Below are 22,224 nucleotides of genomic sequence, written 5' to 3'. Positions count from 1 at the left end.
GTAATGAAATGATATTCAAAGGCATATTTAAAACAAAACTAGTCTTGTGCTGTATAATGGAAATGGAATACTGTTAGGTGTTAGCACTTTACCTTTCTTTGCACCAAATAGCGTTTTTAACAAATAACAACGCTGTTTATATTATTCTGTGAACATTCTTTGTTTACTACGCACCGTGTATGGCAGCATAAAACAACTCGGTGCTTTCAAAACAGCTTAATTAAATATTCTAACTACTCACGATTCTCACGTCTGCAATATTGCATATACTCGCCATGCTTTCACGTTTGCACAACATAAACGCGCATGCATTCGCTGTACTGTTCTTAAATATACTTATCAGATTACTATCACTGCAATTGACATTGAAAACGCTAGAAGTTGTCAGTATGACTTTCTTTCTGTCCGCTTTACTGGTGAAGCGGAGCGCAAGTTTTGTGGGCGCCGTGTGGACGGTGGGCCCATGCAAGGCCCTATGCCTGCTGATGTTACATTAAGCTCAGACGGCAGTCTCGGTGGTTCTGGCTTTTCGTTGAATTTTCAAGGTTATTTGCGCATGACATTTTCATAGCATAGTCGCGGTTTGCGTATTTCGATATAGAACTGCATGGTACTGCAGTTGTTTGAAAATCAATTGGTTACCCGCTTTCTTCGGCGGCAGGTATAGGCAGCATGAAATTAATTGGTTTGTATACACATTAGAAACCAATTGGTTCTTTAAATACACAGTTAATCTGGTGTTCATGCATGATTCACATAGCTAATACCTAGATGCAGTAGCAACATGCAAGTCTAGAATTTCACCTTCTTAATCAGATCAATGTCATACATTTGGACGTTTCGCCTTCGCGAGGTTGTCAGCTCGACTACTTGAGTATTCGCTTCTTAGGGGAACCCCCACTCCCATACTGGGTGTGTGGCACCAATCCCGATGTTACTAGTAATACTACAAGCAATGGTCCAGTGGAAATAGTATTCAGCAGTAATAAGCATGGTACAGCAAGGGGTTTTGCCCTGGATTTCAAAGGTTTTTGATGGTGGTCGAAAACGGTGGTGGGTGTAGTATATTTTCCGGGGAAAATAGGGAAAGTTTGGTCAGCTTTAGTAGTTTGATTGCTAAATGTAGTTAACGTAGTCGCTAGTCGTAGTTAGGGTGTATGTATACCAAGTATACTTATGTAAGGTCCACATATTTATGAATGCGTAGTTGATACGTATGTAAATTTTAGCTTATATAAAAGAGTGGGGGAAGATGGGACATTTTTTTATTTTACTTTCGTGTCACATTTGGTGGTAAACAAAGAACATTCAAATCATTAATAAGCCGTAACCTCACGACCGTTGTTAATTGTTCAACACACGATCAGGATATTTGGATGTTATCTCCTAAAGGTGCCCCATATCCCCCCCCTCTACTGTATATCCTACTCCTAAATGATGGCTGTTTAGAAGTATTTAGACTTTAGATTTAGTTGATAGATAGAACAAGACATATAATTTTGAATACCTGAACTTAATGCGTCCTTCTAACAGTGCTATCCCCATGTCTATCCGATCCGTGTCTAAACGGTGGAACCTGCACGTACGGTGCGAGTTCGTACACTTGCGCATGCGCAGATGGGTGGGAAGGAGTGAACTGTGAACAAGGTAACAACTATAGAAGGTGTTTATGGGTTGCTGGTATAACAGAGGTCACTAGTAACTTCGTAACGCTATGTTCGCTTTTTTGCCATCTTACCAAAGGCCTTTTTAAAAAGAAAAATGACTATATAGTAGGGTGGGGGGAAATGGGACATTTTTTATTGTGTTTTCTCATGCAATTTGTTAGTTATCAAAAACATGCAAAGAAATATAAAATCGCATTATCACGACTCTCATAAACCTATATGGTTATTGAAAAACACGATCAGTATATTTGGATAATATGTACTAAACATGTCCCATCTTAAACTACAGTATAAACATAAGGAACTACGGTTTCCAAAAATAAATACTTTTGCCTGGTAAAGTGTTACGAAGTTACTTAGACGGTGAAGGACTAGTTTAGTGCTAAGCCGAAAACATTTTCCAATTTTTTTGCAAAATTCTTAAAGACAATTTGAGTTAATTTTGTCAGATGTGGACGAATGCGCGTCCTTACCGTGCAACAATAATGGAACTTGCACCGATAGAGTGAACGATTTCTTTTGCTCTTGCATGGCGGGGGTTTCAGGGGACACTTGTGACGTCATAGAGAACCACTGCGTGTTTTTGGTTCCGTGCAAAAATTCCGGGACATGCCAAAATACACGAACGTATTATAGATGTACGTGTATGGCTGGATACCATGGCCAGGATTGCGAAAACGGTAGGTACAATTTAACAGCACATCAAAAAATGGTACCAGAGCAGAATATATAGTGATATGTCATTACTCTTGCTGCAATTGCTAATTAAAAATTTTTATTTGGACAAAATGTATTTTCGGCTGTAGCGGTGATGCACTAACTGTAGATTCTAATGTGCGAATAACTTATTCCCGTTTTTCTTGAATACGCGATTTTCGCATTTTCCCTTTACACATACCGTTAACGTACCAACATCATAAATATTAGCCACTAATTAATACTCAGCTATGCAGAAATCGACGAATGCCTGTCCAACCCTTGCCAAAATGGAGGATCATGCACAGATCGGCTTGCTGGTTACGATTGTCAATGCGATGACGGAATTTCGGGAAAACACTGCGAGGTTAGGCCTACAAGTAAGTGCAGATGTAAAGCGTCATAACATTTGTAGTCAAAATCGTGAAAATCTGAGAACAAATGAAGTTAACTTATTTATCTTTGTGTGGTGGAGCAACGACCTTCGTAATAACACGGCTGTTTTGTACACACACCCCATGCCCTCTTTTGAGTTACCACGTATGTTATTTGGTGGGTAATTAAACTCTGTGCGGCAGGGGCGACACTTTTTATACGGCGCTAGAAAAACTGTACCTGCCTTTTCCCAAGAAATGCACTTAAAACACTTAAATATTTTAGTGTCTGTACTGCTCTATAACATAACTGTTGATTATACTTTTGAATAACTATCGAATATCAGATAACAACGAAGAAAAATGTTTCATTTCTTAGCCGTCTAGCCTGCACAATTTGTATCTCACTGATCTTATTCATTTTTTGGCTCCTAAGCTACCACTGCACCGAGCACTACTATAACTACTACAGCCAGCCCCGACGAAGTCACTACAACCACGATACCCGAGATACTTTGTGCTGTGGATTCCGCATTCCAATGTTTGAACGGTGGAAGTTGCGTTGTACTAAACCGAGTAACAGAGACTTGTTTATGTACTGAAGGATACGAAGGAAATAGATGCGAAAATGAAGGTATGTGACAATGTTGTTTAGTTCACTCACAGAGCAGTATATTTAGCGAATTAGAACGTGTCATGTTCATCTTGCATTTTCTTTTTCTTATGGAGGTTTACTGTATAACGTTGTTTTTTTTAAACTATCCAAAATTTACTGTAACGTTGGTTTTCAAAGGTTTACTGTAACGTTGGTTTTCAAACTATTCAAATATCCTGATTTTCAAACTATCCTGGTTTTCAAACTATTCAAATATCCGTGTTTTAAACAATTAACAGCGGTCTCTGTTTCCCATTAGAACTAACTTATTTCTACGCCATGGTTGGAACCACGGCAGGTTCTGTGATCTGCGTCATACTCTTGGTCGCCCTCGTGTGTTGGATGCTTTACAAGCGAAAGCAACCAAGTGGGACCGGAGTCACAGTTTTAAATCACCAAGGTAAGTATATACAAAAATACGGTCGTTATAACACGGGTGTTTTGTTTTAAACACCTAGTGCCAGCTCACAAGATACCAAGTATGTTACTTTGCAAGTGTAAGTGATTATTTTTGGGAAGATTTTTTCTTTTTTTCATGTGTGGCTAATAATTTGGACAACCCATTAGTGACTACTTTGAGCAATTGCCGTAAAGTGTCTTGCCCAAGGACACATACGATGTAATTTATAAACTTGATGTCGGTTCTAGACAACTCTTCTTCTCCGGACAAATCTATTCCTCCTGCCTCCGGAGGACCCAAAGAAGCTTGGCCGGAGAAAAATGGAGAACACATAGAAAAGAAAGAGAATTTTATCGGCCGCAACATGTCGCCCCAGAGCCCGATCTATGAGTCAATACCCATGGAAAACGTAACATCCCCAACTGTAAATGATAACGTAGCATATTACACGGAGTCTACCACTGTACCATTCCCGCAACAGTTGCCACAAACAGTACCACCGTACCCTAATAATGTACAAGCACATCCTGCAAACAGGTAACAATTAATAACAGTTATAGTAGGCTGGGGTAAGATGGTCCATTGCTTTTATTCTCTTTGATCGTCCCAGAATTCCGTAAAAAATAAACAATATTTAAAGAAATATATATAAAACTGTGTCACAACTTATAAAAAGTGTTGTAAGTTTAAAAAATCACGATTAGAAAATATGAAATGTTACGTGGAAAACTATATTCGCCTTACTTCACAGTTCATTTATTATATTATTTTAGGCGGTTTTCTCTTCCGGTTGCTGACCCTACTCATCATCAGGCTAACGGTGGAACTGGTTTGAGCGTCGGAGCAGTAATGTCAATTTATCAAGTTCTTAACGCTATACAGAATAGCAATGGAGGTATGTAATGGGTTGAAATTTTCTGCACCACCGTCTAATCAGGTTTATTAAATTTTCTTTAGGTGTTCCTTCACAGCAGAGGGTCCCAGACAAGAAATATAAGTGGAAATCACCAGATCCCAGTAAGTAGCTGCTTTATTTTTAGGAAATGTGGTCACGGGGATTCGGGTATAGTAAACCAGAATTGGTCATTACTCCGAAATAAGTTTATTTATACCATTTATTTCACATTTACGTAGATAAAAACCGAGAGATGTACGATGGAGATTTATCAAGTCCATTATCAAGCGCAGAAGCTAACTTCCCAAATAACCCAATAAAGGGATCGCCACCCTCCCCTGCAGGGGTTCGTAAGCGACCACCACACGCCCCACTCCGGAGTAACGAACCAGAAGTGAAGAAAAGAGCAAAACGGGTCGAGTTTTCGGAGAATATAAACCAGTGGCGGCAACCTGCGCCGATAAGGGAGCCACGCAGAGGTAGTTTGAGAATGAATCCTTTACAGATTAAAAGGTTCGACGACGTTCGAAGTTATAACTACTTTGACCAATTCACACGAGATATGAGCGGTCGAACTTCACTCAGACTGAACAGAGAGAACGCTTTTCTTTTCGACTGATTTAAAAGAAGTAGTTTTACTTTTTGTTACTTTGTACAACGTTTGTTTAATGTTTTGTATGTTTTGTAAGTCATACTCTGTGATAGAATACTACTGCTATTATATATATATATATGAATCTTCTGACGGTACAGGCTTTGATATATACTTACAATGAATCTTAATTGTGTAACAAGGCCATGTCTTAGCTGTTCTTTTTCGAGGAAAAATCAAATGTGTTTTTAATACGCGGCCCTGGAAGTGTGAATGGTTTCACTGGTGGTTTCACCGGGTGTTTTGTGGAGAGGGGGCTCAAAAATTGTGGCCTTGCTACAACCGTAGGTGTTTCGGGGAAATCCGCCATAGCTGGTGTATGCGGAATTTCGTGAAGCCTTGGGTGTCTGCTTTCAAACGCATCTTCTGATAGCGTTTGTGATGCAGTTTGACGTATTGGTAACGTAAGTTGAGTTGGGGATGACGGCTTTTGAAATAAGGGCCCAGAGGATGTTAAAGGTGGCTCAAAAGGGTGGTTATTATTTTGAAAAGAGAATGGTTTGTTGCTTGGAAATATCTTGTGTTTGGTGAAGTCAAATTTTAGTTGAGAGATTTTATTCGAGGATTGCTCTTTAGGTGGAGGCTGGAATGACCACGGAGGAATATCTTCGTGTGATTCGAATATTGGTACGCTGGTTGGTTTCGAGTCAAGGGGAGAAGTTGGTTCATGGTCATGTCTTTCAAACTTGATAACGGTAGGAGAGTCAGGGTCTTTTTTGGTAGGATTTGCTTCTGGTGTATGAGGTGTCGTAAAAAGACTGTCAGGTCGTTTTGGTGCAGAAAACACTTCCCGTGTTTCGGAATGAATCGGAAGATTACGGATCCGAAGTTCGTTCTCCGTCGTTGCAGTTTTCGGACGAGGTCCTTTGATTCTTCGAACTGGTTTGCGTTTTCTTCTGCCTTTAACGTTTGGAGGTGTTTCTGATTTAGCTAAATTATCTTTTATTGTTGGGTCCAAACATTCCGCATTAAAAGTTCCGGCACTCGGGCTGGGTCCATGCTTGTCTGATGGCAATTCTTCGATGTATTCGTATGGCTTGGGCATCTGAGGACCCGAAGCGTCTCCATATACTTCAACGACTGTTGGCTGAGGTTCTTCAGGTGGTGCGGTGCTTATTTCGCCGGGTACTATTAGCTTGTTAAGCCGGGTTGACTTCTTAGTCTTCTTCTTCTTTTTAAGCTTCTCCAAACGCCTAGGTCTTGATGTATTTGGATCCAATGCCGTTTCCCCAAGAGTTGCAGCACCTTTTGGTAACGGATCAAGAACATCACCATGCGATGGATGTTCATTTCTGTTCCTGAACAAACTATCCCTGTTTTCAAGTTCCGCAATTCGTTCTTCTACTGACGTTTTTATCTCTTCTTTTTTACCCGGCTGGGAATTGAGCGAAATAGTGAGAGGTGGCTTTGGTCTATGGGTCGACCTCCGCTCATCCATATTAGTTGACGTCGTGGCGCGAGATGTGATACCGCTGTCCGAAGAGTCGGAATCCTTCGAGATCCTTTGCGACCTTTTCTTTTTTGTTAATTTTCGTGTTTTCTTTTTTGTTGTCCGCTTTGACGGGTCTGCTTTCTTTAACGGTTCTGTTTCTTCAGTCTTTGGAGCGATGCGCTGCTTTTCCCGATCTTTACATGAAAACAAAGAAGATTCCGATTGGCTTTTCATCTTAAATGGTTAGATAATGGAAAACTAAGTGGACCGCGCGAGGTTCTATAACTGTGTGATGCCTATGTTAAACCCTGCTTAGCCGTAACCAAGGTGAAATACCTCGCTTTAAGGGCAAGTTTGAACTAAAACACCATGATATATGAACTAATCTCTTCTAAATTGAACCTTATATTGGTTTAACCCGCTGTGGTGAACGGTTAGTAAACAACACAAGAGTGATTTATAGAATGGCATGTACGATATGTTGACTGTTAACACAAGAACACGATAAGGGGTGTACTTAATCGTGGTCTGAGTGCATTTCTGTTGAACAGTCACACGGATTTCGAAACTGGATTATGACAAATCTGTTATTGTGAAGTGTTAGAAGCACGGTGTATTGAAAGCCAAGACTACCTTGTACAGTAAATGAAACGTGAATATGTGACAATGAAGATTTTAAAATTGGTAACTATATGAAATAAATGAAATTTCGCTTAACCGCGTGTTTGTATATCGAGTACTGTGGGGAAAGATAGGACACCTTTAGCACATGACATTTAAATATCCTGATTGTGTTTTAAACATTTAACAATGGTCTATGGAAGTCGTGAGGATACGGTAATTCTTTGAATGTTCTTTGTTTACCACTAAATGGGACAAGAAAATAGAACGAAAAGATGTCCCATCTTCCCCCACCTTACTATAAATTGTAGTTTTCGACGACAATGACATTCTAAAGATAATAACAACATGGGGCCATAGACATTTTACAAATATAAAATGCCGACCGAAATGAACATAATATGATTTATTTCAACTAATCTGATATATAAAGAAGTTAATGATATTCCAACGTGTCGTCTGCCATTAAGACGATTTCAAAAGGTCAGGCGAAAGGTTGCAATAAAGTTAACATTATATACCGGGTAAGTCGTGAAAATCTATTTTTATGCCTTGTAGCAGAAGTTACAGAACATAACATATGACGCTGCGATGAAACTCATGACGTAACTAAACCCAAACCACCAGCTGTGCCACCAATGACGTCATTATGGCTACGTCAGCATGGCGTACCTCTGGAGCTTTCGATCAGATCTGTTTCAGTCGCTGGTTTATCTGTCTGCGGCAGAATTTTCCCCGGTCGGTTTGCCTTGATATAATACAAGGCACCAGCTAACCCACCAAGCACCAACACTGCTGTTACAGCGCAACCAATGATCATATTCGTCTTGTTATCATGTTGGTGGTCGTGGTTTCCTGTGCAAATCAACGATAAAAATAATACTACTGTTAAATGTCTGCCGTTGCCTTTAACCTGTATCTCAATATCTGAACCTCGTACATATTAAATATGTTACGTCGTGTTTGCCCCGTGTATACCTTAAATGTCCCTTATATAAACACCTTGAACTGTCTATCACATGAGTGGGGTTCCGAAGCGTAGCACGCATTGGGACCTGAGACATGGAAGAATTATAGTTGTCCCAGCTGTGTACGCTCATTCTGAACTCTCCTCATTTTTTATTGTTTACTTTTTATCTGATCACTGGTGTTTTATCAATCTAAGAGTTATAGGTGTGTAACAAAACTTTTCGATGCATGACCTCTTGAAGCATTTACCATGTACGACGTTTTTGAGTTTAACTCCAACTTACCTGTGTTGTTATGATCCCCATGGTCGTCTTCATTGTTACCATTAGCAGGACCGGCTTGATTTTGTCCAGTGTTGTTTGGCCTTCTCTCAGGAGGCGGTTGGCCTGCTGCTGGTTCGCGCTGGGGACTTGTATCTCTTTGTGCGTCTCCTTGCCCTGCGTTTGGTTGCTCGTCCGGGGAAACTGGCGTGTTATTTGCTGGCTGCGTTTCTTCAGGAAGGGGTGCAGGAGCATTGTTAGAAGGTGGTCTACGTCTATTTGGTTCAATGGGAGCTTCTTCGTCCGCTGGTCGAGCCGCTGTAGGAGGTGCTGGAGTCGAAGACGAGATTGCTGAAGTAGGAATGCATTATACGGACTGTATTGCTAACTACATATAAAAGCTTACGTGTCTCGCATGTTGGGCCTGTATAACTTGGGTGACAAACACACGTAAACGAAGCCAAGTGGTCTTCGCACACTCCATAATTGCGGCAAGGGTTTGGATCGCACTCGTCAATGTCTATATTGATTCAAAATCGATTGGACGAAATTATCTCAATGATTTCAATTACAATAACGTCACGTAGGTACGCGTTATAACAAAATACCAAACTAACCCGTCGCGCAATCCCAGCCAGTCCAGCCTTCAACACAAACACATTGGAAGCGGTTAACGCCATCCACACAGGTCCCACCGTTAACACAAGGTGCAGATCTACATTCATCGTTGTCTATAAACAAAACACATTAGAAAAATCATGGATTAACAATTTCATGCCAGAATGAATGTAACTTGTTTTTATTCTTGCGTGGCGGGGCAACAACATTCGTTAAAATATGGGTGTTTTGTTTCACACACCTCGTTTCCTTTTACCAGTTACCACATGTGTAACTTTGAGAGTGATTATATAGTAGGGTGGGGAAAGATAGGACACCCTTTTATTTTTATCCTCTCATTTGGTTGAAAACAAAGAACAATTTAAGAATTATAAAACCATATCCTCACGACTCCCCTAATTGTGAGTTGTTTAAAACCGGATCCGTATTTTTGTATTATATGGTAAAGGTGTCTCATCTCACTCCATAGTACTGTATTTTTATTATAGCTGACTATGCAACTATGCAACCCATAATTGACCACTGGGTTGGCGCAATTTTTGTTAAGTGTCTTGCCCAAAGACAGAAACACAGAGTCCAAAGTTAATTTACTTATTGCGCATGTTTCTCCTAGAAAACCAGGCACGCAATTACAAGACCATCGGTTGACCCCATCTACGCAGGTTGCACCGTTTTCACACGGATTCGAGGCACAGTCGTCTACGTCTGTGGAAAAATAGCAATTGATAAACATATTTGGTGCCTTTGCACATGGGAGACATTTTTGGGGGTTACATTTGTTTTCTGGGCACTAGTGAAGAATCCTCCGGTACATAGCAGTAAGACTGGTGGAAAGCGTTAGAGGTTGGTGGTTAGGGGTTAGTAGTTATAGGGGTTAGTGGTTAGCAAATAAGATCGGGGAGAGTTCTTCACTAGCATCGTTTTCTGCACCGCTACATTTCATAGCGGGTTACATTTTTTAAATATGAAACTGTAAGCTGTGTTGAGTATTTTGTATAAACAATTTGGTGTAATGATTTAGAATAGGTTATATAAACCTCTATGGCTTTGTGTTTGTTTTTTGGTGTCATACCCTCTCCGCAATTGCAAGTAATACTTGTAATACAACAAGTTGAAGTTATGGTAATAACTTAATATAAAGCTCACTAATTTGGCAGTAGTCTCCTTCGAAACCATCTTCGCATAAACATATTACGTCGCCTTCCACCATTTCACAAAAGCCGTCATTCTGGCAAGGTTCGTCATCACACGTCACACCCGGTGGAGGAGTTGTAGCTGGGGCAACCGTGGTAGTTGTCACCGCACTCTCGTCTTCAGAAACTAAATATAACATGTAAGAGACCATTTAATGTGGAAAAGTGGGGAAAGCTGGGACATCTTTAGAACATTATATTCAAATATCCTGTTCGTGTTTTAAACAGTTACCAACGGTCGATGAGAGTCGTGAGGATACGTTTTTATATTTCTTTGAATGCGTTTATATAACCCTTTAAGTGCTAAAATGCTGTTTACTGCCAAATGGTACAAGAAAATAGAGTAAAAAGGTGTCTAATCTTTCCCGACGTTAAGTTTCAAAGCACCCCATTGTTATTATTACGCGCGTCTGTGTATTGGTTCTTTATGGGTAGTCTATCTAAATTGTCAGCCATACATTAAAAAAATCAGAAAATCCAAAAATAATTACCGAGAAATTTAAATAAATATAGTAACTCATAAGCGGGCACGAGGTGTTTGAAACGACAATTATATGATAATACATAGTATGGTGGGGAAGATGGAACACCTTTAGCACATAATATCTAAATATCCTGATCGTGTTTTAAACAACTATTAACGGTGTATGGTCGTGAGGATATACGGTTTCAAATGAGACAAAAAAAAAAATAAAAAGGTGTCCCATCTTCCTCCACTCTACTATATTCTTAAAGCAGCATATCCTTAATTTAATTACCAACCTTGAAATCGAAGTTTAAATCCTCTTTCTTGCACCGAATCATCAGAAGTAAGCCTGAGAATCGTTTTCCCTTGAACTGTTATTCTACCTCCAAGTTTTTCAACTCGGTCCCCGCATAATCTGTTAATATATAGATTGGGGTATGACGCTTGACGTTTAAGTTCATATCTTTTTGTTAAACAAAGAAAATTTACAAAACTGTTTAACTCATGTAAATAAACGTGAGCGATATATCTTACACCAAAGTACTATTTTGTGTACATAGTTACTGAACAGTATTTATACAGTGCGTAATGATATAAGCAGGCAGAAACACGGCCTCTGTTTTCCTAAAACATCAAAAATAATGCTCATATAATGGGGTGAGAAAAAGATGGGACACTTTTTAGCACATAATATATCCTGATCGTCTTTTAAACAATTAACAACGGTCTATGCTGGGACTCTTGAGGATACGGTTTTATAACTCTTTGGATGTTCTTTGTTTACTGAAAAATTGAAAGAGGAAATATAAAATAAGAACTGTCCCATACCCCCCACCCTACTATAAATATAGTTTGGGGTAAGATGGTCCATTTTTTATTACTTGCGACTGCCTGCAGCAGCTCGAACTTCAAGAGAATCAAATTCGCAAGTTTCCCCGGGTTCTACAGCGAAGTCTTCAAACACGATGGTAACTGTTTGTGCATCCGTTGCCTGTTATAAGAAACTACATTAATAAGAGCCATGAATAAGTTACAATATAGAGTTAATTTTAATATAGAATGCTTACATCAATTATCCATGTGCAATCATACAGGTTTGGGTACGCCTCGGGGTAACCTTCACTGACTATTATACCTCGGACCGACAGAACTGAGTCGCATGCTTGTCCACATACCTCATCTATGCGAATAAATATGATTAGCCTTTTATTTTATATACTGTTTCATGGGGAAATCGACAAAATAACCTTAAGTTTAGAAACTGCTAAATGAATTATGTAAAGTAAACACTCGGAATAATTTTAAAAACAAACTCCTTTCTATATACTTCTACGTCGTTACACTGATTAAAAAAATCGTTACAGCCATTAAAAAAAATTGTCGTTACACTGATTAAAAAAATCGTTACAGCCATTAAAAAAAAGTTTTAATTATTTAAACACGTACAAAAAACGAAAGTTTATATAGTAGTGTGGGGGAAGACAGGACACCTTTAGCACATAATATCAAAATATTCTGATGGTGTTTTAAACGATTAACAACGGTCTATGGGAGTTGTAAGGATAAAGTTTCATAAATTTTTAATGTTCTTTGTTTACTACTAAATGCGAAGAGAAAATAGAGTTAAAAGATGTCCCATCTGCCCCCAGCCTGCTCTGTAACTAGATTTACCTGTTATAAATATAATTAAAACTGAAAACGAAAGTAAGTTTTTAAACACACAAATCTTACGACGGCACAATCTCATTCTGTATATTTCTGTAGCAAAGGAAACCTGCTACGAAAAGCGCCTATATGGTTATGATTTAAAACTCGTACGTACATAAACCGATCAATACCCAGCCACTTATGAAACTACTTCTACGCATAAATGTGTGGTCGTCTTTTCAACAATGTTAGTGGCTGATATTTCTATCAAAAACGACCGCAATAAATTAACACAAATAAACCTCTTTTTATAATGCTTGCTTTTAGTGGGTGTTTTTTCGCACGAAATGCATACACACAAAAAGTGCGACTTTAAAGGCAACAATAGCTTTGTTTTATAACAAAGGAAGTATTGTTCAATTTTTAATTAAAAAATTGCATTTTTTATTTTTTCTGTTTTTTAAACGCTCATAAGTAAAATGGTTCAAGCATTGATATGCGTTGCATCTGGGTCTGATGACGTAGATGTTATTGACTCCTATGCTCGCTTACGAGAACTCGGGTTTCGAGTAACCATCGCGTCAGCTGAAGGTAACGATTTTTATTTTCTAATTTTTTTTAAGTAAAGAATTTTATTTTTTTTATTTTTTAATTCTACTTTGTGTAATTTTAACGACTCTTATTATACTGGTCTGTCGTTTTCGACCTCGAAAACAGGACCTGGGCGTGGTATACATTAGCCCATATACGAAAGTACGATATACATGTAATACAGAACTTTATTAACGAGTATATAGTACGAGTGTACGACTGTGAGGGAAGACGGGACACCTTTAGCACGTAATATCCAAATATCCTGATCGTGTTTTAAACATTTAAAAACAGTCTAAGTGAGTCGTGAGGATACAGTTTTATAATTTTGTTAATGTTCTTTGTTTACTACCAAAAGAGACAAGAAAATGAAACGAAAAGGTGTCCCATCTTCCCTCACCCTGCTATATTTTGTTTATAGGGTGGTCGGCAGTGACATTGCGATATGGTCTCGTTATAAAACCTTCGTGTAGCTTGGACGCAGCGTTCTATATTTATCGCGAAAGGTATGAAATATCTCTGTATACTTGCTCTTATTATAAGGTTATACCGTATGTATAAATGTATGGTACTGTGGCGTAAAATAGATACCGTTAAGGGTCATCAATTTAACAGCGCCTTTTTACAGTCGTGTGGTCACGGTTATTTATTTTGTATTCTTTGTTTACTATGAAATAGCCAACAAAAGATAATGAATGCATGTATCATCTTACCCCAACCTCTTATACATGAAAATTCAATTAGATATAAATGGTTAAATTTTACAGCGTGCCGTACGATTTGATTGTGATTCCAAACGGAGACAGTGGAAGTTTTACCAAGTTATCGCAGCATGAACAACTAGGGGATTTTATAAAGCGCATGTTGTACCACCCTGCTTACCGTGGACGGCCGTTAAAATTTCAAGAAATTTCCGCAAACCAGGTGTTCAGGCCTGATGTATTCGCTTATGTCGTCACAATTGGAAAATCAGTGGAACTGCTGACGTACTGGAATGTAGTTTCGTCTGTCAGCAAGCCAACAGCTGTAGAATGGATATGTAAAGAGTTGCCTAACGACGAAAAAATCGGAGTTGTGTTTAGCCCGCCTTCGCCCAGCAGCGACCTCTCACGGGCGGCAAGATTGTGCGAGCAAGTGGGAGAAGTGATACTGAATCAAAGAGAACGTTGTAACGTTAGTAGAATTGATAACGGACGCGAACCTAACTTACCAAGTTTTGGAATGCGAAATTTCATCTTTGGCTTTTGTAAAACTTTATTCCCGAAGTCCTGGATTAATTACAGCGAATTAGTACGGGGCCAAGTTGCGAAGGCGCAGATCGTCGAAAACTGTACAAGCCTCATGAAACTACCATTCGGGAAAGCGAGCGCCTTTTCAAACGTTGCTAGATCGCTTCTATGTGTAAGCCGCATCGTGGGAAGATACGCAAGCTCTGCCGTAAGATTAAACAAAAGGTCTGTACCTATATTAGTTTGGGGTAAGATGGGACGCGCTTTTTTTTCTCTTTTCTCGTTCATTTTGGTAAAGAAAGCCTTTTTCTGGAAACATATATAACAGCAGAACCGTTGGTAAAAAAAGTTTTTTTTTCTAAAAGTGTGTTGTTAATTAATGGTAACATCAAGCGAAATATGGGAACTAAGTGCTGTCCCATCTTACCCAACAGTAATATACTCTGGCGTTGGACCTTTGCGATATGATGGTAATATTTAGTTCAATACCAGGAATGCAGGTTGCTGTCTTAGTCAATGACGGAGTCGACGAAAGCTTATTAGCGGTGCTGGTGGCTGGCATTCGTCGCAGACCGGGCGTGAACGCTCATATTATCGTATGCGACAGGGCTGTGTTGAAATCGGGTTCGCCCTATATCACAACGAAAAGGTTTCTTTCCATTCGACCAGATGGATTTATTGAAACGTAAGTACACACAGGCTCGAAAACAATCAAATCTGCTACTACATTTTTAATGTTAATATCATATACAATAGGTTAGGGTGAGATAGATATTTCAGTCCCTTTTATCGTGTCATTTGGCGGTAAACCTAGAACATTTACACTATGATACAGGTAGGGTGGGAAAAGATGGGTCACTTTCTTATTCTATTTTCTCGTGCCATTTAATAGTAAACAAAGAAAATTGAAATAATTATGAAACCATATCCTGACGACTTCTATAGACAGTTATTTATTGTTTAAAACACTATCAGGATATTTGGATATTATGTGCTAAAGGTGTCCCATCTTTCCCCATTCTTCTATATAACCGTATTTCTACAACTCTTCTCATGCTTTGTTATTTGTATAAAACACGATGGGGAAGAAAATTCGAAGAATTATAAAACCGTGTTCTCACGACTCCCATAGACCGTTGTTAATTGTTTAAAACAAAGTCAGGATATTTAGACATTATGTGCTAAAGGTGCCCCGCCTTCCCCTACGATGCTATATATTGGTAAATGTATCTTTCCAATACCATATGAATTTCATAATATATAGGTGCAAGCTTCGATACGATGCTGTGGTCACTGTAGACACGGATATTAAAACGTACCCTTGGCTGGAGGACCCGAAAGCAAACTTGGTTCGATCTTGCGTCACTGCATTGTTTGATACCGGCAGTGAAGGTATAGCCCTCGCCTCGTTGCCTGTGGTTCATTCTCCCGTTGCTGGACAGCGGTGGATGGAAAAGCAGAGAGGTTCGATAGTTTCTGAGCAATTTGAAAAGGAATGCACAGAAGATGAAATAAACGACAGCGAAACTCAGTTTTTTCAACTCCTGTATTCTGACAAGAACCGACAGGATGAGACTCATACACTCGCAACACACGCATTTAAAAACTTTCACAACTGCAGATGCCTGATGCATGTTACGGCTGGCACGGCACAGCAAGGACAACAAATAGCCACGGCCATCGTTGACCGTCTAAGACACAACCTTCTGCAACATGGTTACACTTTTAACCGAGTGTATGACGAAAGATGTATTTTATTATAAACTGTGAAAGAAAAATGTTTGATTTATTCTATCTAGGTTTTGGCACTAAATGATTGTTGCGTTAAAAAAAACGAAATTCGAGCAGGGCGGTGCTTCTTACCCTTTTTCGTGCTACCCAAATATATTGCACATGCTAATACCAATCTTTAATAGAATTACATTGTTATTTAAGCCATTAAATCATTGGTAGCTACTGTAGAAGACTTAACCAAATCAAATGATCAAAATTTAACGCAGGGGTGGAGAAGCACTGTGCTATTTAGTAGGGTGGGGGAAGATGGGACACCTTTAGCACATAATGTCCAAATATACTGATCGTGTTTTAAACAATTAACAACGGTCTTTGAGAGTCGTGAGGATACGGTTTTAAATTGTTTGTAGGATCTTTGTTTACTACCGAATGGGACGAGAAAATAGAATCAAAAGGTGTCCCATCTTCCCCCGACCTACTATATATTCTTTTGGGGCGATGTACAATATACTACGATTGTATAGACATAGAGAATACACGGCAGTATCACTTATGGTCTGCCCCAACAGCTTCAGCTACATTAGTAAACCCATCTTTTTCTAAAAGTTGATTTAGTTCTCTTTTTATTTTTCCAACTAAGGGAGGCCCTTCATATATTAATGAGGTATATATTTGTATCAAGGATGCACCAGCTTTGATTTTATCATAAGCATCTTTACCATTCCATATACCACCAACACCGATGATGGGCAGTTTGCCTGGAAACAAAAAAGATAAGCTATTTATTATGATGTATTCACTGATCCAACCAAGTGGTACTCTATGGCTTTGTCTAAATTGTCAACCATTGATTACAAAATTTACAAAATTACCCACAAAATGACATGTGGTTACTCCTAAGCTGGCGCAAGGTGTGTGAAACAGAACACATGTGTTATAACAACGTTGTCCAAGCAAGCATTTAAAATAAGTTTACATTCAATCATACATATCAATATTATTACGCACAGAAAAAGCAAGGTGTAAAATTTGTACAACAAGTTACTTATTACCCATTAGTGACCCCCTGGTTAGAGCAATTGAATTGATTTGAATTAAATGTAACTTACTTTATCCTCGCGTAGCCGGAAAACGACAGTCGTTATTACACGGGTTTAACACCTTGTGCCAGCTTACGAGTTACCATGTATGTTACTTTGTAGGTAATTGTTGTTTTTGTTTTTTATGTATGGCTGATAATTTGGACAACCATTAGTGACCACTGGGTTGGAGCAATTGCCGTTAAGTTTCTTGCCTTAGGACACATACGCCCCCAACAATGGTAGCAGCATCGAGCCTTGAACCCATTACCTCTTGGTTACAGGGGCAGGTGCGCTAACCAATATGCCACGGCGCCGGACAATTACTGTTAAGTGTTATTAGGAATAAAAAAAAGGTCTTGACCAAGGACACATATGTTGACAACACTGATACTTTGAAAATGAAAACACAACCATTTTCAGTCAATTGAAATAAAAAAAATATTGTTTAAAAAATAAAAATTATGTCTCCTACCATCAGTAAGCTTGTACATATCAGCAACAAGTTTTGTGCTCACTTCACAAAGTGGTTTACCACTTAATCCACCACGTTCGGACTTATGTGAGTTCACCAGTGTACTGGGTCTTGCTACTGTTGTGTTGCTTACGATCAAACCGTCAACTTTACTCTGGTTTATTAAATAATATAATGGTGAAAGATAAAAACCACATCAAACACTGTGTTTCTGGTTAAATTATCCTTATGTTCATTCTTATATTTAGCATTGGCACTTTCTAAATGTTTTGTTTTCTTTTGGCAATTTTTGGTTAATATTCTGCAGTAACAACAATAGACATACAAATTCCCTATGCAATTTTGGTTAATATTACAGCCATACACTGTAGAGCACAGCTAAAGTCTATAAATATTAAATGCCTCATTCCATTTATGCTGTAATTCGTAAGGGGGCACAGGATGTGTGAAACAAAACACTGATATTATAACAACTATAGTTGCATTTGGGGATAAATAAGTTACATTTCTGAACTATCACTTTTGCAAACTATACACAATTGGTGAAAATTACAAGTCCTTGCAAATATATTGAGCAAATTTTTCGAGTTTTGAAAATAAACATTAACCTGTAGCAAAGCATAAGCAATATCTTGTTTATCATCTTCTGTTAAATCAGGAGCAATTTTAACCAATATGGATGGCTTGTTTGGTAATCCCTCCTTCACAGTCACAACCTGTTAATACATTCATTACATACAGCAGTTTACAATTATAGGAAAAACTTTTTTTATGATTTTTTTTGAACAGTTTATCAATGCTTTTTTTCGTCACACAAAAATGTTTTCATGGGCTACAAAAAATGTTGGCATTTTTTGAGCAAAGTTGTGAAATTTGAAAAAAAACTTGTGTGCTGTGGAACAGGTTGAAAAATATGAGTTTAGCAAGAATATAAGTAATTGCGAACTTTTGGTATATCCGCATATAATATCTTTAACTTACATTTGTGCACAAATCCTGTAGCTTTTGCCTGCCTTGCAAGGACCTTAAACCTGGGGTGTTTGGACTTGAAACGTTAATAACGATATAATCAGCATATTTTCCCAGCTTAGTAACACCATCTGTGTAATCTTTTGTAAAATCAGTGGATTCTTTATTTTTTCCCAGATTCACACCCAGCACAATTGTACCTATAACAAGAACTTTATTTGTCTTTTCGATTATGGTAGCAAAGATTTAGAAATATTTAAAAAACGACAGAATATAGCGACAAAACAACAGTTGTTTAAACACGCTTACAAGTAAAAATATATTTACATTAAGTTGAATAAAATAAGCGAGGTCGCTACACCTAGCAGACAAATGATACATCAACAAGCTATATTACCTTTTGTAAGCTTGTCTAATCTCGCAGCAGCAGCATCATGACCACAGCTATTAAAGCCGTACCTGCAATTAAAAAATTAATGTTAAAAGTTATGTAGCATTTTCAAAGTTAGTTTTTCAACATAATCCACTAATCGCCATCTATCAAAAAATTATACACTGGTTTACAGCGAGAAAAAAAATTGACATCTTAACTAAGACCTATTTTTCAGTGGTCACCAGCTAAATGAACAGCCCAACAAACATTGAGAGTTGAAAAATTTTAGACAACTTATGTTTTATTACCCTTGTTTTACACCTAAATATTTATAGTGTTGATAGTGGCATTACTGGCTTGAACATTATGTCAGATTTTATAAAAATTAAAAATATGATATTTTCCACAAAAAAAAAACATTTTATAATTTATACCTAACCTGTTAATAACCACTTTATCCTCTGGTAATCGGAACACCCTTGGTTTTGCATTGCCTTCTTGTGGCAGGGGAGTTATACTCCCGACTTCAACAAATCCGAAACCAAGCTTATTTAATCCATTAATTGCTTCAGCATGTTTATCAAACCCAGCTGCAATACCGAGTGGATTTGAGAAGGTTTGTCCAAACACTTTGCAGGACTAAAGAAAAAATAATATGTATTCGAGCATTGTGAATTAAATTGAAAGTTCAAATTTTAAACCAAAACTTTAAAATAACCAAAGAAAAAAATGGTGGAGCGTAGCATTGTGAAATATATGTTGGTTAATAAACGTCCTAAATTTCAAATCCAAACTCTAAAATAAACATGACGCATGTTTATTGAATCACAAACAGTAACTTAGGAATTTTAGTGAAACAGGTAATTTTTAGGCATTGTAACTTGTCAAAGCTACACAATTTGGTTTTGTAAAACTAAAGTAAACTAGCTTGACTTTTTCATAGCAGAAAAATAATTACACTCGAAGAAACAACTTATATAAGTCAACACTTTTGTAACAGTTTTATTAGGACATAATAAACGTACTAGTTTATCATACTGCTCATTTTTCCCTTTCGGCACCAAACCCAATGAAAGTAGTTTTATTGCTAGGTTGTGAGCAGTTTCAGGACTAAAACAGTTGTGGATCGCTGGCATCAATATATTAGAGTAGAATTTCTCATCTCCTTTCCACGTTTCATATCCCAAGAAAACTGGGATTGCTCCAAGAAACAGAGCAGCAGTTTCCCGTAACTGTTTTTAATGTAGTAAGTTTGTAAACATTCCAGAATGCACATATAAAAATTAGCACAGTAATTAAAAACTACACAATGCACAGCAAAATATAAAACTACATGTTCAGATATTGTAACACTGTCACACATTTTAAAAACGTATCATGTCCGGTGCCGTGGCGTAGTGGTTAGCGCGCCTGCCTGTAACCATTAGGTAATGGGTTCAAGGCCTGTCGCTGCTACCATTGTGGGCGTACGTGTCCTTGGGCAAGACACTTAACGGCAATTGCTCAAAGTAGTCACTAATGGGTTGTCCAAATTATTAGCCACACATGAAAAAAAAAAAAAATCGTCCCAAAAAATAATCACCCACAAGGTAACATACATGTAAGCTGGCACGAGGTGTTAAACCCGTGTGATAACGACTGTCGTTTTCCGGCCACGCGAGGATAAAATAAGTTACATTCATTCATTTAATAAAACTTTACACGATTTCAGTAACATTAGTTTTGGCCCAATATTTAATTAGCATTACCTTCGACATTTATTGCTCCAATAACCTCAGTTTTAGCAACAGATCTATTTGCGTTTTTCTTCCGCGTATTATACAAATACACAGATATTAGTTGTATACCGATTTACTTATTACACAACACAGTTAAAAACGTAAAACCCCGACAGGTGGTTTTTCCCGGTGGGTCATAGAAATCTATACAACACAAGGGGACAAAAACAAGTGTACTGCAACGATTGACTGTAAGGTCTACTATGAACGTTTAAAAACGGGTTTGTTCACCTGTATTTTAAGCATTAACTGCTCCGTGTTTAAATCTTTGTAAGACGGAAATGTTGCGTTAGAGTTTACCTTAACCGAAATGTTCGGGATTAAAATAATATAGTTCTGCGGGATAAGATGGGACACATTTAACACGCAATATCTAAATATCGTAATCCTGGTTTAAACAATTAACAAGGGTCTATGGGAGTCTTAAGGATGCGGTTGTGTTATTCTTTGTTTACTATCAAACTGGACAAGAAAATTAAATGAAAAGATGTCCCATCCTTCCCCCCTCCTACTACACAATACAACGGTAACAAAATACTTCCAACTCTTTTCAGTTTAACTTTTGATCAATGTATATTTAATTACTTCCAACTCTTTTCAGTTTAACTTTTGATCAATGTATATTTATTAACAGTGAAGCCTATACTTTATGTCCGGGCGTGTAAAAATGCAATGGTGCTATAAACCACACAGCATATGCCAGAGATCCGACCAAATACAACTGCGTTCTGAAAAATAAAAACAGGATTAAAATACCTTCATAGTTTGTGTGGCTGGCGTTGGTGGAAAGCCACTACGGCACGACAAGCCCCCAGCCAATGGTAATGGGTTTCTACTTAGGTGAGAAACCCTTGCGGGATATTACTGTCCACGCAGGTTAAAGAAACCCGGGGAAAAAAAATAATACAACGAAAAAAAATAATACAACGAATGCACCTGGAAATGTGCAACATAAATATATAATACATTAACAACGTGTGACAGACAACACAAAACGTGCAATAATTCTATACACACAACAGCTCATTCATACAAAAATGGGACAATATTACAAAATGGTAATTATAACACGAACATAATCATTGAAACACCTGCAATGAAAATATGGTTTAAATCTTGAAGGATAATCTGCAGTGTACATCATATTGAATGTCTAAACACAAGGAGTCGTCCCAATTACAAGGCAAGTCGTCATATTGGTACCGCGATACTCTCGTTATATCTTCACATAATATAATATCGTCCGGATGTTACGCACCACATCGGCCGTTACGAAAGACTGCATTGGTTGTTACGAACCGCACTATCACAGTGGTCTATATAACCGAGCGTAGCACCACTGTATAGCTTTGCGGCGACGTCCACGTAACAAACCCGCAGCTTTAAACGTAACTAAACCGGCCTCTACGTAACCGCACCGTAGGTGGGGTCAAAGAACCCTCGACGTAGCG

General features: G+C 38.2%; 4 protein-coding genes across 5 annotated transcripts; 2 read left to right on the top strand and 2 right to left on the bottom strand.

The window, feature by feature from the left end:
• The first annotated feature begins 913 nt into the window (after positions 1–913).
• On the top strand, positions 914–5,442 carry LOC149738673 (uncharacterized). Of its 2 annotated transcripts, XM_089875322.1 has the most exons (10): positions 914–1,053; positions 1,534–1,647; positions 2,117–2,347; positions 2,621–2,743; positions 3,174–3,371; positions 3,652–3,792; positions 4,041–4,329; positions 4,566–4,687; positions 4,750–4,809; positions 4,927–5,442. In XM_089875322.1, exons 1-10 carry the CDS (start codon positions 1,035–1,037, stop codon positions 5,304–5,306), a joined length of 1,677 nt encoding a protein of 558 aa, XP_089731448.1. In that variant the 5' UTR covers positions 914–1,034; the 3' UTR covers positions 5,307–5,442. The 2 variants fall into 2 exon arrangements, with proteins under 2 accessions (XP_089731448.1, XP_089731449.1); XM_089875323.1 differs by lacking the exons at positions 914–1,053; positions 1,534–1,647 and having other exon boundaries at positions 2,206–2,347; positions 2,613–2,743.
• A 1,931-nt stretch (positions 5,443–7,373) lies between these two features.
• On the bottom strand, positions 7,374–12,783 carry LOC149738672 (uncharacterized). The gene is made up of 10 exons (XM_089875327.1): positions 12,570–12,783; positions 11,966–12,078; positions 11,780–11,889; positions 11,195–11,313; positions 10,386–10,559; positions 9,831–9,944; positions 9,239–9,352; positions 9,028–9,141; positions 8,646–8,972; positions 7,374–8,247 (listed from the first exon to the last, which is right to left on the bottom strand). The coding sequence occupies exons 1-10, from the start codon at positions 12,643–12,645 to the stop codon at positions 8,051–8,053; spliced, it is 1,458 nt and encodes a 485-aa protein (XP_089731453.1). The 5' UTR covers positions 12,646–12,783; the 3' UTR covers positions 7,374–8,050.
• Positions 12,784–13,021: 238 nt separating this feature from the next.
• LOC149738671 (uncharacterized) lies at positions 13,022–16,128 on the top strand. The gene is made up of 5 exons (XM_089874718.1): positions 13,022–13,136; positions 13,558–13,642; positions 13,904–14,590; positions 14,847–15,050; positions 15,630–16,128. The coding sequence occupies exons 1-5, from the start codon at positions 13,025–13,027 to the stop codon at positions 16,126–16,128; spliced, it is 1,587 nt and encodes a 528-aa protein (XP_089730844.1). The 5' UTR covers positions 13,022–13,024.
• LOC149738670 (dihydroorotate dehydrogenase (quinone), mitochondrial-like) lies at positions 16,102–20,911 on the bottom strand. Its single transcript, XM_089874717.1, has 8 exons — positions 20,744–20,911; positions 20,021–20,227; positions 19,435–19,634; positions 19,020–19,081; positions 18,635–18,822; positions 18,262–18,369; positions 17,654–17,807; positions 16,102–16,857 (listed from the first exon to the last, which is right to left on the bottom strand). Exons 1-8 carry the CDS (start codon positions 20,750–20,752, stop codon positions 16,646–16,648), a joined length of 1,140 nt encoding a protein of 379 aa, XP_089730843.1. The 5' UTR covers positions 20,753–20,911; the 3' UTR covers positions 16,102–16,645.
• Between the last annotated feature and the right edge of the window lie 1,313 nt (positions 20,912–22,224).

The sequence above is a fragment of the Ciona robusta genome, chromosome 3 (genome assembly GCF_009617815.1).
Source record: "Ciona robusta chromosome 3, ASM961781v2".
Lineage (NCBI taxonomy): Eukaryota > Metazoa > Chordata > Ascidiacea > Phlebobranchia > Cionidae > Ciona > Ciona robusta.
The sequence above is the reverse complement of the archived record's forward strand: the minus strand, read 5'-3'. Positions and strand labels throughout refer to the sequence as shown.

Coding starts and splice junctions, on each gene's coding strand:
- LOC149738673 (XM_089875322.1), top strand. Junction 2,348..2,620: donor TGGCCAGGATTGCGAAAACG/GTAGGTACAATT, acceptor TCAGCTATGCAG/AAATCGACGAATGCCTGTCC. Junction 3,372..3,651: donor AAATAGATGCGAAAATGAAG/GTATGTGACAAT, acceptor GTTTCCCATTAG/AACTAACTTATTTCTACGCC.
- LOC149738672 (XM_089875327.1), bottom strand. CDS start 12,645: ATGAGATTGTGCCGTCGTAAGATTTGTGTGTTTAAAAACTTACTTTCG. Junction 11,314..11,779: donor GCTGCTGCAGGCAGTCGCAA/GTAATAAAAAAT, acceptor ATATATTAACAG/ATTATGCGGGGACCGAGTTG. Junction 8,973..9,027: donor AGGCCCAACATGCGAGACAC/GTAAGCTTTTAT, acceptor TTCCTACTTCAG/CAATCTCGTCTTCGACTCCA.
- LOC149738671 (XM_089874718.1), top strand. CDS start 13,025: ATGGTTCAAGCATTGATATGCGTTGCATCTGGGTCTGATGACGTAGAT. Junction 14,591..14,846: donor GCCGTAAGATTAAACAAAAG/GTCTGTACCTAT, acceptor GGTAATATTTAG/TTCAATACCAGGAATGCAGG. Junction 15,051..15,629: donor CCAGATGGATTTATTGAAAC/GTAAGTACACAC, acceptor CATAATATATAG/GTGCAAGCTTCGATACGATG.
- LOC149738670 (XM_089874717.1), bottom strand. Junction 19,082..19,434: donor GATAAAGTGGTTATTAACAG/GTTAGGTATAAA, acceptor TTTTAATTGCAG/GTACGGCTTTAATAGCTGTG. Junction 16,858..17,653: donor TATGTACAAGCTTACTGATG/GTAGGAGACATA, acceptor TTTTGTTTCCAG/GCAAACTGCCCATCATCGGT.